Source organism: Jaculus jaculus, chromosome 16 (assembly GCF_020740685.1).
Source record: "Jaculus jaculus isolate mJacJac1 chromosome 16, mJacJac1.mat.Y.cur, whole genome shotgun sequence".
NCBI lineage: Eukaryota > Metazoa > Chordata > Mammalia > Rodentia > Dipodidae > Jaculus > Jaculus jaculus.
Window position 1 is genome coordinate 59,026,695 of NC_059117.1, and position 12,913 is coordinate 59,039,607.

Here is a 12,913-nt window from a genome sequence, read left to right on the forward strand (position 1 = left end):
AGACCAAGAACCAGGATGTATGGAATGAACTTCCAGCCGTCAGTGCGGCAAAACTCAAGAAAGGGCAGTGTGCTTACCCTCCCACTCCTCCTCTGGGAAAGATGCTAGTGGAAGTGCGTAGTTCTAGCTCTGCTCCCTATTTGATGTGTGCTCATCCTCCACTTCATCTCCCTTTAAATGAACCATTGAAGGCGATTTGGTTCAGTGGTGAAAGGTGCTCGTGCAGAAAGCCTGCCAGCCCAGGTTCCATTCTTCATCACATAATGCAACATGGACATTCTCTTGCAGGGGCAAGAGTCACTGTCAGCTTCCCTTCATTCTGCCCATGTGCAAGTAAATAAATAAATAAATAAAAAGAACTCTGGGAGAGGCCACTGTCTTTGGAGTGAAGACCGCTGAGCTGTATGGTCTCACAGCGAGACATGGCGAAGGAGGCACTGGGGACAGAGCGACAAGCCTCCCCAGAACCACCTGACACCAAGCACACTGATCCACGCACGTGCTCGTCCCATACCAGCAGCTGGCTCTCACTAAAAGAGAAGATAACTCATTCTCACTTCACTTGAAGTACACAAACACCCAGTGAGACCTTCCTGGTATTTCCAAAGATGAGAGTCGAGGGTTGTCCAAAACTATAGTCTAGGCTGATGTTGCTTATGATGGAGCACTTCCTTAGCCATCAGCCAATACTGATCACCATAGATAGTGAAGAAGGTGTTAGTCACAAAATGGTACCTAAGAAAATAAGCCCTCTTATAAAAATATTGAATTTCTGCATACTCATGAATGGCAAAAGATTATTATAATTTATCTACAACATTTATTTCCTGGTCTTATTTCCAGCAGAAATGTAGGTATGAAAGATGTTGTAGAGAGTTTTTAAAAGTACAAATTCTCAGTGGCTAGAGGCCCTGGCATTCCCATTCTCAATCTCTCTCAATATCTCTCTCTCTCTCTCTTTCTCATAAATAAATAAAAATAAAATTTTTTTAAAAAAGCAAAAAAAGTGCAAATTCTCAAGAGTGTTTCTTTACTACTAACATGTCTGGACAGACTTGGTAGAACGTGGTATTCCTGCATGATGTGATCTTTGTCAGCCCACATGATGTGGCAGATCTCCCTGAAAAGTATACTTTCAGCATGTTAAATAAGTGGCACCATATTCTGATTTAGTCCACAAAAAGGCAAGGTCAAAAAGGAGCTGGAGGTACAGCTCGGGAGGAGGCACAGTGCCTAGAGTGCTCAAAAAACTCTACACTCAATTTGTTGCAATGACAAAAAAAGTAGCAGTGATTTTTAAAAGAGATATTCAGTGAGCCTGTTACAATGTATTACAGCCAGGCATATTCACCTCAATATGTGACAGAAAGACCACAGTAATAGCATCTTGTATGGTTTGTGCAGACTGAGAGGTTAAAGGTTATATTATACAATTGTAATAGTAGGAACAAGCAGTACATTAATAAAGTGTTTCATGTATCTTACTCTATGCCACAGATCCCATTTGAAGGTATTCATGGCTTCATGATGTCATAAAGTAGTATTTTACACATGCAATCATTATTAAAATTCTTTGTGCAACTACAGAGAAACCACTACACAAATAAATCATAATTGTAGTGTGATAATCATAACATACAAAATAAATGTATTTATTATACGCATGGGCTTAAAATACATTTTTACACCCTTTTTACCTTGTAATAATGTTAAACATTTTGTGTTTCTTTTGCCATCTTTCTCAAATATTTAACTTAACATCGTTCTCTTATTTGTAAAGGATTATATCTATGTGTCTTAAGTTTGTTTTCAGGAACCAAAAATCAACCAAAAATTGTCTGATTTTGAATTATCTAGTAAGAATTTCTTAACTCACTTTGAACCTCCAGTCACTTGGTAAGAAATGAACAAAATGTATAATGATAATTGGTATTTGTTTTCCCATGTAAATTCAGAGCACCAGGCGTAAATGAACATCAGCATTCCTTCCTGGAGCTGGGGGTGTGGGTCAGCCGTGGAGCCAAGGGCCTCACATGGGTGAGACCCTACGTCTACTCACAGTATGGGGAAAAACAAAACAGTCCAGGACTAGAGAGATGGCTTAGTGGTCAAGGTGCTCGCCTGAGAAGTCTAAGGACTGAGATTTGATTCTCCAGGTCCCACATAAGCCAGATGTACATGGTGGCACATGCATCTGGAATTTGTTTGCAGTGGCCAGAGGCCCTGGTGCATCCATTCTCACTCTCTCTCTCCTCCTTCTGTAATAATAATAATAATAATAATAATGCAGTCTTACCTGGACGTCGTGCTGTATGCTTACACATCTTCCTGTGGTGTATCTTACGGTGTTTTCTAAAAAGAAATGATAGTTACTTTGATGAACTTATTAAAAACAACTGATATGTCCTTCAGCAATTAGTTATGATTGATGAAGGCTTTCCTTACTTTCTCCTCTTATGTCAAAGAAAGGAACAGGATTTTCCCCTTCATTAAAACATAAAACCACACACACGATACTTACATACACGGAGACACCCTCCAGCCCCCACACACAGAGGAAAGAGGATGATCTGAAGCGGCTCACTCCCCGTGGTCACACTCTTGCTGTCAGTGTTCTGGGCTGGTTGCTTCTCCAGGCATTTTCTTTTTTGCGGATGCAGGGACTGAGAGTTCCCTACTCGCAACACACAGTTCCGTGTACCTCTCATTATTCAGGAGGAACTAAGGACTGTCCCAGGTTCCTACAGATTCACACCATACCATGGGCTCAGCCTCGTAGGCATTTCTGGGAGTCTGAGCCTGCTTCCCACACAGTTGGTGTGACAGATGATGAGATGAGTTTCTGCCTGTAAGCATCACCTGCCACCACACTCACAGCACACCACACTTTGGGCATTTTGAAGATAAGATGTTTCTTAACTGGAAATTGGTGATTGGATGTTGAAACTATAACCTCACTATGTCTATGCTCGACCACATGCTGAGTCCTTACAGCACACACCCTTGCCAGAACTCCCAGGAGGGCTACACACCCCATGACTGCTCCCCTTTCCTGGATTCCACTTTGGGCTTCACCACTGGGATGAACATTTGAGAGGGCTGTGATCCTGCTCTGGAGAGCCATGACCAAAGGGCCATCACTCATGGGGTCTCCAGCAAAACTAAGAGCCCTGAGCCCGGCTTCCATTTGCCTCCGGCCCTCAGTCTTCTCAAAGTCTACTGATCTCAACTCTGTGTGCTCAGCACTGTGTACTTTGAGTAAACGAAGGGTCACAAGCAGAGAGAAGCACGCAGAAGGAAAGAGATCCTGTGATCTAAGGGAACGTGACCCGCTCCGAGTCTCAGCTCCGTGACCAACGAAGCAGAGCACAGAGACCCCGAGTCAGCAGGGTGAGAAGGGAGAGGAACCTCCTACGCATGCCTTGTCGCTTCATCTGAGCAGTGGCTGTTCTTACTAAGCCTTCCTTGCATTGCCTCCCTGGTATTCATGAGAGGTGAGTCAAGTCTTCCCTCCTGCCACCTTGCCCTTCTGACTTCTGTGAGTGCCACCACTCAGGACAGCACAGAGGTGACAAAGAGGGAACCATACCTATCCAGCAGTTCCTCTGCATGTATATCTGCGCCCATGTCCTCCAAAAATTCTGCTATAAGATCTTTGTTTTCTTGTAGAGCAAGGAGGTACGGAGTAAAGCCTTCCTACAAAAATAACAAATCAATCAATATATAGGCACACAAATAAATAAGTTGTAAATTATCTGTGTTGATAATTTACAACTTACATGATCTAAGCATTTCTTCACTGAACTGTAAATATTATGAAAGAGGTCTTGAACACAAGGAGGAGTGTAGACAGGAACTAACAAGTCCCTCTCGTCCTTGTCCCCGAGCTGCTCCAGCCCACAGGATGCTCCTGCGCCTGGGACACGTGCTGCCCCTGCTCAGTATCAACACGTGCACTTCAGTTCTCTCAAAAACTCACCTCAATCACCCACTGGCTCTAACTTCACTTTTAGGGACTTGTATGAACTTTTTCAACTAAAATGAGAACTGTTTGAATGCAGGTTTTCTATCTTTTACCTTTTATGCATCACTGTGTATCCTGCTACATGGGACCTGGAGATTTGAACATGCATTCCCAGGTATTGCAAGCAAGTGCCTTAATCACTAAGCCGTCTCCCCAGCCCCCAGTTTCTCTTCTGTTAAAAAAATTATTTATTTATAAACAGAGAATGAGAGAATAGAGACAGAATGGGCACTCTTGGGCCTCAGGCCTAGAATGACAGAGAACAGAGATAGAATGGGCACTCCAGAGCCTCGGGCCTCTGCATATTAACTCTAGAAGCATGTGCCTATTTTTGCATCTAGCTTTATGTGAATAGTGGAGAATCAAACCTGTCTTGTTATGATTTGCAAGCAAGTTCCTTAACCACTGAGACATCGATCCAGCCCTAACTTGTAAACTTCAATCCAATGTTAAGCTTCTAACAGAAAGTGTAGGCTAATGTATTTCTACATTGTTATCAACCATATATCTCTATAAATTAATATAAATCAAGTTGATAATCTTACAATACTTGACAATAATCATGAATCATGATGTCAAATATTTGTAGAGGAAAAGCAGGAGGTGTGAGGTAATATCCTGTCATATCCCTAGAAACATGCATCTCACATGGGCCCCACCATATAAGTAGTCTGTTCCTCAAACACCAGAATGCCACAGGAGACTACATTCAATTAGTTTTTTCAAGGTAGGGTCTCACGCTAGCTCAGGCTAACCTGGAATTCACTACATCATCTCAGAGTGTCCTTGAACTCACGGATCCACTTACCTCTGCCTCCTGAGTGCTGGGATTAAAGGTGAGCGTCACCATGCCCGACTGCGTTCAATTTTTTTTTAATTTTTATTAGCATTTTCCAAGATTATAAAAAAATCCTGTGTTAATTCCCTCTGCGTTCAATTTTTTTTGTTGTTGTTGTTGTTTTTGTTTTTCGAGGTAGGGTCTCACTCTGGTCCAGGCTGACCTGGAATTAACTGTCATCTCAGGGTGGCCTTGAACTCATGGCAATCCTCCTACCTCTGCCTCCCGAGTGCTGGGATTAAAGGCGTATGCCACCACGCCCGGCTGCATTCAATTTTTTTTGTTTATTATTTATTTATTTATTTATTTATTTGAGAGAGAAAGACAGATAGAGGGAGAGTGAGAGAGAATGGACGCGCCAGGGCTTCCAGCCTCTGCAAACGAACTCCAGACGCGTGCGCCCCCTTGTGCATCTGGCTAACGTGGGTCCTGGGGAACCGAGCCTGGAATCGGGGTCCTTAGGCCTCACAGGCAAGCGCTTAACTGCTAAGCCATCTCTCCAGCCCTGCGTTCAATTTTTAATAGCAAGTTTTTTTAGAAGTTTCCATCACAGTTCAAATGTGGACTTGAGCCATGCAGGCAACTCAGTGTACTTATGAGCCACACTGAACCCACAGCCCTTGAGATTTCCCTCTGCTGTGGACATTTCCACATGCTTAAGGAAAAGCAAGTGTGTGACTGTGGACTCTTCTTCCTTTTACCAAAAAGTCAAGTGATAATAAATTAAGTGTAATGAAAACGGTGCCAAACACTACAGGAATTTCTTCAACACATTAACTTCCACTCCATTTGCACTGGTATCTCCCCAACTTCTGAATCAATGCATTGTGAAGCCATCATATGGCTATTCATATTAACTGACAAAGTTTACTGTTCTATGTTGTTTTACACTAATTACAAAGTCCTTGGTGAAAAACGTATTTAAACAAAGTTTTACCTTTGAAAAATTCAATGTCTCTTCAACCATTTACCACAAATGCATAGAAAAAAATGCTGTAGCCACTAAAACTTCTTTAATTATATGTATATATATTTTTTTTAATTTTTTTATTTATTTATTTGAGAGCGACAGACACAGAGAGAAAGACAGAGGGAGAGAGAGAATGGGCGCGCCAGGGCTTCCAGCCTCTGCAAACGAACTCCAGATGCGTGCGCCCCCTTGTGCATCTGGCTAACGTGGGACCTGGGGAACCGAGCCTCGAACCAGGGTCCTTAGGCTTCACAGGCAAGCGCTTAACCGCTAAGCCATTTCTCCAGCCCACTAAAACTTCTTTAAAAGTTCCAATATTAAAAGAAATATCTGTCAGGAGTAAAATTTCAAAACATTTCACCCTGTTAACACTGGCGATTCCACATGTGAAAAATGGAGCAGCATGTGCCTTTGTTAAAACAAACCTATTTCGATTATTGTGGAAATAGAGTTGTGTCATCTTACCTTTGTTCTCGCCTCGATGTTTGCATCGTAGGCAAGCAGTAGATCTGCCAGTTCTAAGTCATCATTCAGGGCTGCGTAATGGAGGGCGGTGTTCCCATACTTGTCTGCAGCATTTGGATCTGCTCCATTTCCTAACAAAGTATCGGCACACAATGCAAACTCCCGCTGGCTGGCCTGTGGACAAAGAGTTCCCCAATTTAAAGACATCCAGATAGTTTCACAATTACTTCCCTAGAAATGAGATACATTCATTTTTCCTCTAAGCATGTTTTGTTACCATGTTGACATGAGGTCTCTTCATGTATCCCAGGCCTTTCTGGATTCAAAATCTACTTGTCCCACTTTCTCACATGGTGAGATCACAGGGGTGAGCCCCCAACTTGATATTCTAAGCATTTCAATGACATTGGTCTCACACTGAAGTTGTTGGCTGTTACCTACCTTAATCAGTGGAGTGCAGTGCTCCTTGTCAAATATGTTGACGGTGCAGTGATAGGTGAGTAAGAGATGGACCACTTCCCGTTGGCCGTAGGCACAAGCGTAATGCAGAGCAGTTCTATGCAAATGAGAGGGCATTTTAGGAAGTTATACAACACTACGTGAAAACACATCAATTGATATGATTATAAAAATCAGATAGTGTTCTTATTTTTATTTACTCTTTGTTTGTGGGTGCTTTTATGTAGTGTGTGTGTTGAGTTACAAGTATATCTGATGCAAAGCCCTGCGGCCCCCTCCTGTAGAGGCAGGAGATCATCTTGGGACTCCTCCATTTCTTGATTAGCTACTTTTTCTTTTTTTTTTTTCTTTCCGAGGTACGGTCTCACGCTAGCCCAAGCTGGCCTGAATTTACTATGAAGTCCCAACCTTTTATATGGATCCTTGGAACTCAAGCTGGAGCAGTGTCAGGCTTCTCAGGCCCTTGTGCTTGTGTGAGAAACACTCTTAGCCACCGAGAGATCTCCGCCGTCTGTCCATCTACTGATTTGTGGTCCTGGGGTTACAGCACACAGCTCTACCAAGGTTGCATCCCTGCACAGAGCAGCCTTTACATTGAACTAAGCTTGGATTCAAATCCTTCTGTACATCTTGACTCCTCTAGGAGCCCTACTCACTTTTTTTCATCCATAAAATGGGGATTGAAAATAGTAGTTACCCTAAGAATGTGTGAGCTGGGCATGGTGGCACACGCCTTTAATCCCAGCACTCGAAAGGCAGAGGTAGGAGGAGCGCCCAGAGTTCGAGGACACCCTGAGACTACATAGTGAATTCTAGGTCAGCCTGAGCCGGAATGAGATCCTATCTCAAAAAAAAAAAAAAAAAAAAGAATGTTAGTGTAATGCTCTAATGAGAATCAACTCAAAGCCTCTAGACTTGTTCTAACTGCTCAGTATTTGTTATATATGATACCTAATACCATTCGCTACCCGGTGTGGTGGTACATTCCCTTAATACCATCACTTGGGAGGCAGAGGTAGGAGAACTGCCATGAGTTCGAAGCCACCCTGAAACTACACAGTGAATTCAAGGTCAGTCTGGGCTACTGCAAGACCCTACCTGGAAACAAACAAAAGTAACATTACCATTATGTGAAACAGAATAACTAACTTTGCAGATATAAGGATTTATGTATTTAAATAACCATAATTGGTTTTTTTTTCTATTTTTTGTGAGAGAGAGAGAGAAACAGACAGACAGAGAGATAAAAAATTGGTGTGCCAGAGCTTCAGACACTTGCACCACCTAGTGGGCGTGTGTCAGCGACCTGGCACTTGGCTCACCTTTGTGTGTCTGACTAACTTGGGAGCTGAATAGTAGAACATGGGTCCTTAGGCTTTGCAGGCAAGCACCTTACCCACTAAGCCATCTCTCCAGCCCTCAATAACCGCAGTTGTTAATGTGAGAAAATGTCAGCTTTGTTGCCCATCTCGGCCTTCATCCTGCAATCCATTACTCTCAGCCTTTTAGAAGCTGGGATCGCAGGCCAGTGCACCCTGCCAGGCATTCTATGGTGCTCTTCATCTCACATTTTGGCACTTCTGGCAATTCAAATGCCACTTGTAACTGCCAATGTTTTACAAGTGTGAATGGCAGTTTTTTAATTTACTACTATACAAAATAAAATATAATCACACAAGGCTCAGTAAGATGTGCTCATGACCACAAGGCAGCACGGACTGTGTGATGAACTTCAAGAGCAGCCACCCCGTCTGTATGGATGAACCCACCCACACAGGTGACACAACTCCCCGAGGACGATCAGTACGCCGGGCACTCCACTCCCTTGCCCCTCCGGGCCTCTTACCTGTTCTTTATGTCAGTGGCGTTCACACTGACTTCTCCACTCATGAGCAGACACCTCACTGTGTCAACCAAGCCTTCACTGGCGGCTTGGTGGAACTGCCCTACAGGCTTGTAGGCCCGGAGGTATTTCGGGGCTTTGCCCCTGTCAGGCTTCAGGCACCTGCAGCAGAAGCAAGCCCCGCACAGGCTGGTGCAGGAGCTCTGGGGCTCAGGGCTCCTTGGGAACCCTGACACCCTCCTCATGACAGAGGTCAAAGGCCTCACGGGGCCCTTGCCCCCATCGATCTCGGCTTTGCGTGGCCTCACGGCCACGCTCCAAGACCTTTCTTTCTAGCAAACAAAATAGAAAGCTGCCCACCACAGTACCAGAACTGCACTCAAGGAAGACCCTGGGCTCAGTAAATGGGAGGAGCAGTTGGCTGCCAGGCAACGCAGGTAAACAAGAGTGATGTCACAAGCGCACGTGACCCCCAGCCTCAACTGAGGAGCTGGATGCCAGCCACGCACAAGCAAGTGCTGGAGCCGGCCTGCCACGTGGCGGCCCTGCGCCCACGGCGCCCCGCAACGTGACCTGGGGGGGGAGGGGTGTGTGAAGTGTGTAGATCATTTGCCTCGCTCAGTTCAGCCCAGAATGCCAAGTGGTCTGTTTGAGGAGCAGGTTCCGGTGTGCACCTGGGTGGCTTTTTTCCTGACCTACGATGTCAGGCACTTCCCCATCTCAAACATGGTTCTATTTCAATGTACCCTTATTCTCACAGCCTAATACTATTCATCTATCCTGGTCACAGAACCACTGTTTCTACATGCATAGTATGGCTCGGGGGTCTTTGCGTGGGGGCAGATGGAACGATTCTCTCACGTCCTGTGGGGGACAGTGGACTTTGCTCCGTGGCCTCTCTGGGCGCGGGGTCCCGGGCGGCCGGGCTTACCTGGCCTGTGTCCGCAGCCTTCTCTTCCTCCTCCTCCCGGGGGTCGGGTCGTCTCAGAAGCCGGCACCGCGCAGGGCGGGGAGGAGCCCTAAGGGCACCTTGGTGGTGGGTCCAAGCCGAGGGTCTTCGGCCCAGGGTGCGGGGACGCCGGCCTCGCCGCACGGAGTCCCGGGCAGCCCGGCGGCCGGAGCATCCTCGGGGCACCTCGGCCTTCCTCCAGGTCCCGGGCTCCGTGCTGTGGGCCGAGGCTGGAGCCCAGCCAGGCCAAGGCTCCGCGGTCCGCTGCCTGACGTCCGTCGCCTGTTCCACGAAGCCGCTCCCAGTCATGCAGGAGAAAGAGCCGGACTGCTGCTTCTGGGAGAGCACAGGCCTTTTGAAGGAGGGCCCCGTGCGTGCGCATGTCAAGCCCCACCCTCTCTCGTGCCAATGGGACCCCCCCCCCCCCCGTCCTTTCACTTGCCCAAACACCTGCCAATCACTGGGCAGACTGCCCCTGGCCGGCCTGCCTGCAATCCTCAAGTCTGCAGGCCTAGTGGTCTATGCCTTTAAAAATCCCTGCACTCAGGAGGCTAAACTAGGATTGCTGTGAGGTCGAGGGCGCCCTGAGGCTACACAGTGAATTCCAGATCAGCCTGGGCTAGAGTGAGAACCTACCTTGAAAAAACCAATATTAATAAAAGGGGCGGGGGAGGGGCTGGAGAGTTGGCTTGGCTGTAAGCCGCTTTTCTACAAAGCCAACGGACCCAGGTTTCATTCCCTAGTACCCACATAAAGCCAGATGCACAAGGTGGCACATGCGTCTGGACTTCCTTAGCAATGACTAGAGAGCCCAATGTGCCCATTCACTCTCTCTTTTTCCAATTAATTATACATTAAAAAATTACCATTTCAGAGAAGTAAATGTGCTTTTCTTTTTGGCCTTACTAGGGATTAAACCTAGGGCCTCAAGTATGTTAGGCAAGTATACTACCACTGAGCTAAACCCTCAGCCCATTCTTATTTTTTAATATATTTCAGTTTTATTTATTTATTTATTAGGGAGAGAGAGAATGAGACAATAACAGTTAATATGGATGTGCCAGGACCTCAGCCACTGCAAACGAACTCCAGACACAAGTGCTACCTATGCATCTGGCTTACGTGGTCTTGGGGAATTAAACTGGGGTCCTTTGGTTTTGCAGGCATTCCTCCTAGTATGATGGTCTTCTGTAGGTAGTATCAAGCGCTGTGAGGTCATGGCTATCCAGGCCATTTTGTGTCTGGAGGAGCACGTTGTAAGGAGTCCTACCCTTCCTTTGGCTCTTATATTCTTTCCGCCACCTCTTCCACAATAGACCCTGAGCCTTGGAAGGTGTGAGAGAGATATTGCAGTGCTAAGCACTCCTGTCACTTCTTCTCAGCACGGTGATATGTCTCATACTTTGCTGTAAATAATCCTATCATCCAGTTTATTGATTTTATTTATATTTTAGTTTTTTTAAGGTAGAGCCTCACTCTAGTCCAGGACAACCTGGAATTTACTATGTGGTCTCAGGGTGGCCTTGAACTCACAACAATTCTCCTACCTCTGCCCCGAGTACTTAGATCAAAGCTGAGCACCACTACGCCTTGCCGAAGTTTACTTTTCATTTTGAGGGGAGGTTTTCCTTAAGTTCCCCAAGTTGAATCCACCCTGTAACCTCGGCAGCTGGCCTTGAACAGCAGATCTTCCTGCTGAAGACTTCCATGTATCTGCGATCACAGGCCTGTACCACCAGGCTATGCCAGAAAGTAAATAAATAAACAAATTCTCTAATTGAGAAAAATAAAGCCCAAAGCAACATTAAATCTGAATTCAAATTAAAAATCTCCTTTGGCTGGACATGATGGAGAACGCCACAAATGCCAGCACTTAGGAAGATGAGGGAAGAGGATAGTGAGTTTAAGGTCACCCTGGGCTACACTGTGAGACCATGTCTTTCCAACAAAAAATAAATAAATAAATGGCTGAGGACGGCTCAGTGAATCAAGTACTTGTCAGATAAGAATGTGGACCTCAGTTCAGATTCCGGGCACTGACATAAACCTGCCATAGCAGCTCATGCCTGAAGTCCCAGCACTGGGGAGGCAAACACAGGATGAACCGCAGGGCCTGTGGAATAGTTAGACTAGCCCAGTCAGTGAGTTCTTGTTTCAGAGTAAGATCATCTCAAAACATAAGACGGGTGGTGGGCTAGGGGGATGGCTCAGCAGTTAAGGGCACAAGCTACTAAGCCCAATCCATTTTCCAGCAGCCACATAAAACTGGATACAGGGCTGAAAAGATGGCCTAGCAGTTAAGGTGCTTGTCTGAAAAGCCTAAGGACCAAGGTTCAATTTCCCAGTACTCACATAAGCCAGATAAACAAGGCGGCATTTGTGTCTGGAGTTCGTTTGCAGTGGATAGAGGCTCTGGCATGCCCATTCTCCTCCTCTCTCTCTGTCAAATATAATTTTTTTTTTTTTGAGTGAGTTTCACTCTATCCCAGGCTGACCTGGAATTCACTATGTAGTCCCAGGGTGGCCTTAAACTCACGGTGATCCTCCTATCTCTGCCTCCCGAGTGCTGGGATTAAAGGTGTGCACTACCACGCCTGGATCAAATAAAATATTTTTTTAAAGGGCTGGAGAAATGGCTTAGTGGTTAAGGCGCTTGTCTGCAAAGCCTAAGGGCCCATGTCAATTCTTCAGATCCTACTTAATCAGATGCACAAGGTGACACAAGCCCTCAAGGACACACAAGCACACAAGGTGGCACACATATCTGTATTTCAGTGATAGTGGCTAGAGGCCCTGGTGTGCCAGGTCTCTCTCTCTCTCTTGTTCTAACACATTTAAAAAAAAAAAGACCAGTCTGTTGGGGTTGCCTCAAAAAAAAATAATTAAACAAATTATAATAATTAAACCCAAGCATCTGTCATCTCAATGCATCTATGGTATGGAAGGCAGAGCTGGAAGAATGTGGAAGTTCACAGGCCAGATAGACTGGTCTTCCTAGTGGCAAAACAATAGACTCTGTCATAAATGAAATGGAAAGAGAGAACCAACACGCCAAGATTGTCCTCTGAATGCCACATCCATACCATAGCATGTGCATGCTGTTATATACACATACAAACAAAAAATTAGCCATCATAATAATGATGTGGGGAATGACAGAGAAAGACACTCGGCATCAAAATCTGGCCTCCACATGCACACACACGCATGAGTATCTGTGTGCAATTACACATGCACTCACATATCAACACACATGCACCATGAACAACCACAGACACAAAATCTCTTTAGATAGTTGTAAGTAGATGAAAAATGCTATTGAGAGGTCATATGACGGCTAAGCATCTGTTCACAGGCTGATATTC

The 12,913-nt window shown here is 45.5% G+C and overlaps 1 protein-coding gene across 1 annotated transcript in view; it reads right to left on the minus strand.

Moving 5' to 3' along the window:
• LOC123455288 (collagen alpha-5(IV) chain-like) overlaps positions 1-9,723 on the minus strand; it is a 28,613-nt gene extending 18,890 nt beyond the window's left edge. Inside the window, exons 1-6 of the mRNA XM_045135662.1 lie at positions 9,629-9,723; positions 8,603-8,761; positions 6,739-6,853; positions 6,298-6,471; positions 3,590-3,696; positions 2,297-2,352 (exon numbers count right to left, since the gene is read on the minus strand). Coding sequence (XP_044991597.1) covers positions 2,297-2,352; positions 3,590-3,696; positions 6,298-6,471; positions 6,739-6,853; positions 8,603-8,761; positions 9,629-9,723 — 706 coding nt within the window. The remainder of the gene's footprint in view (positions 1-2,296; positions 2,353-3,589; positions 3,697-6,297; positions 6,472-6,738; positions 6,854-8,602; positions 8,762-9,628) is intronic.
• Between the last annotated feature and the right edge of the window lie 3,190 nt (positions 9,724-12,913).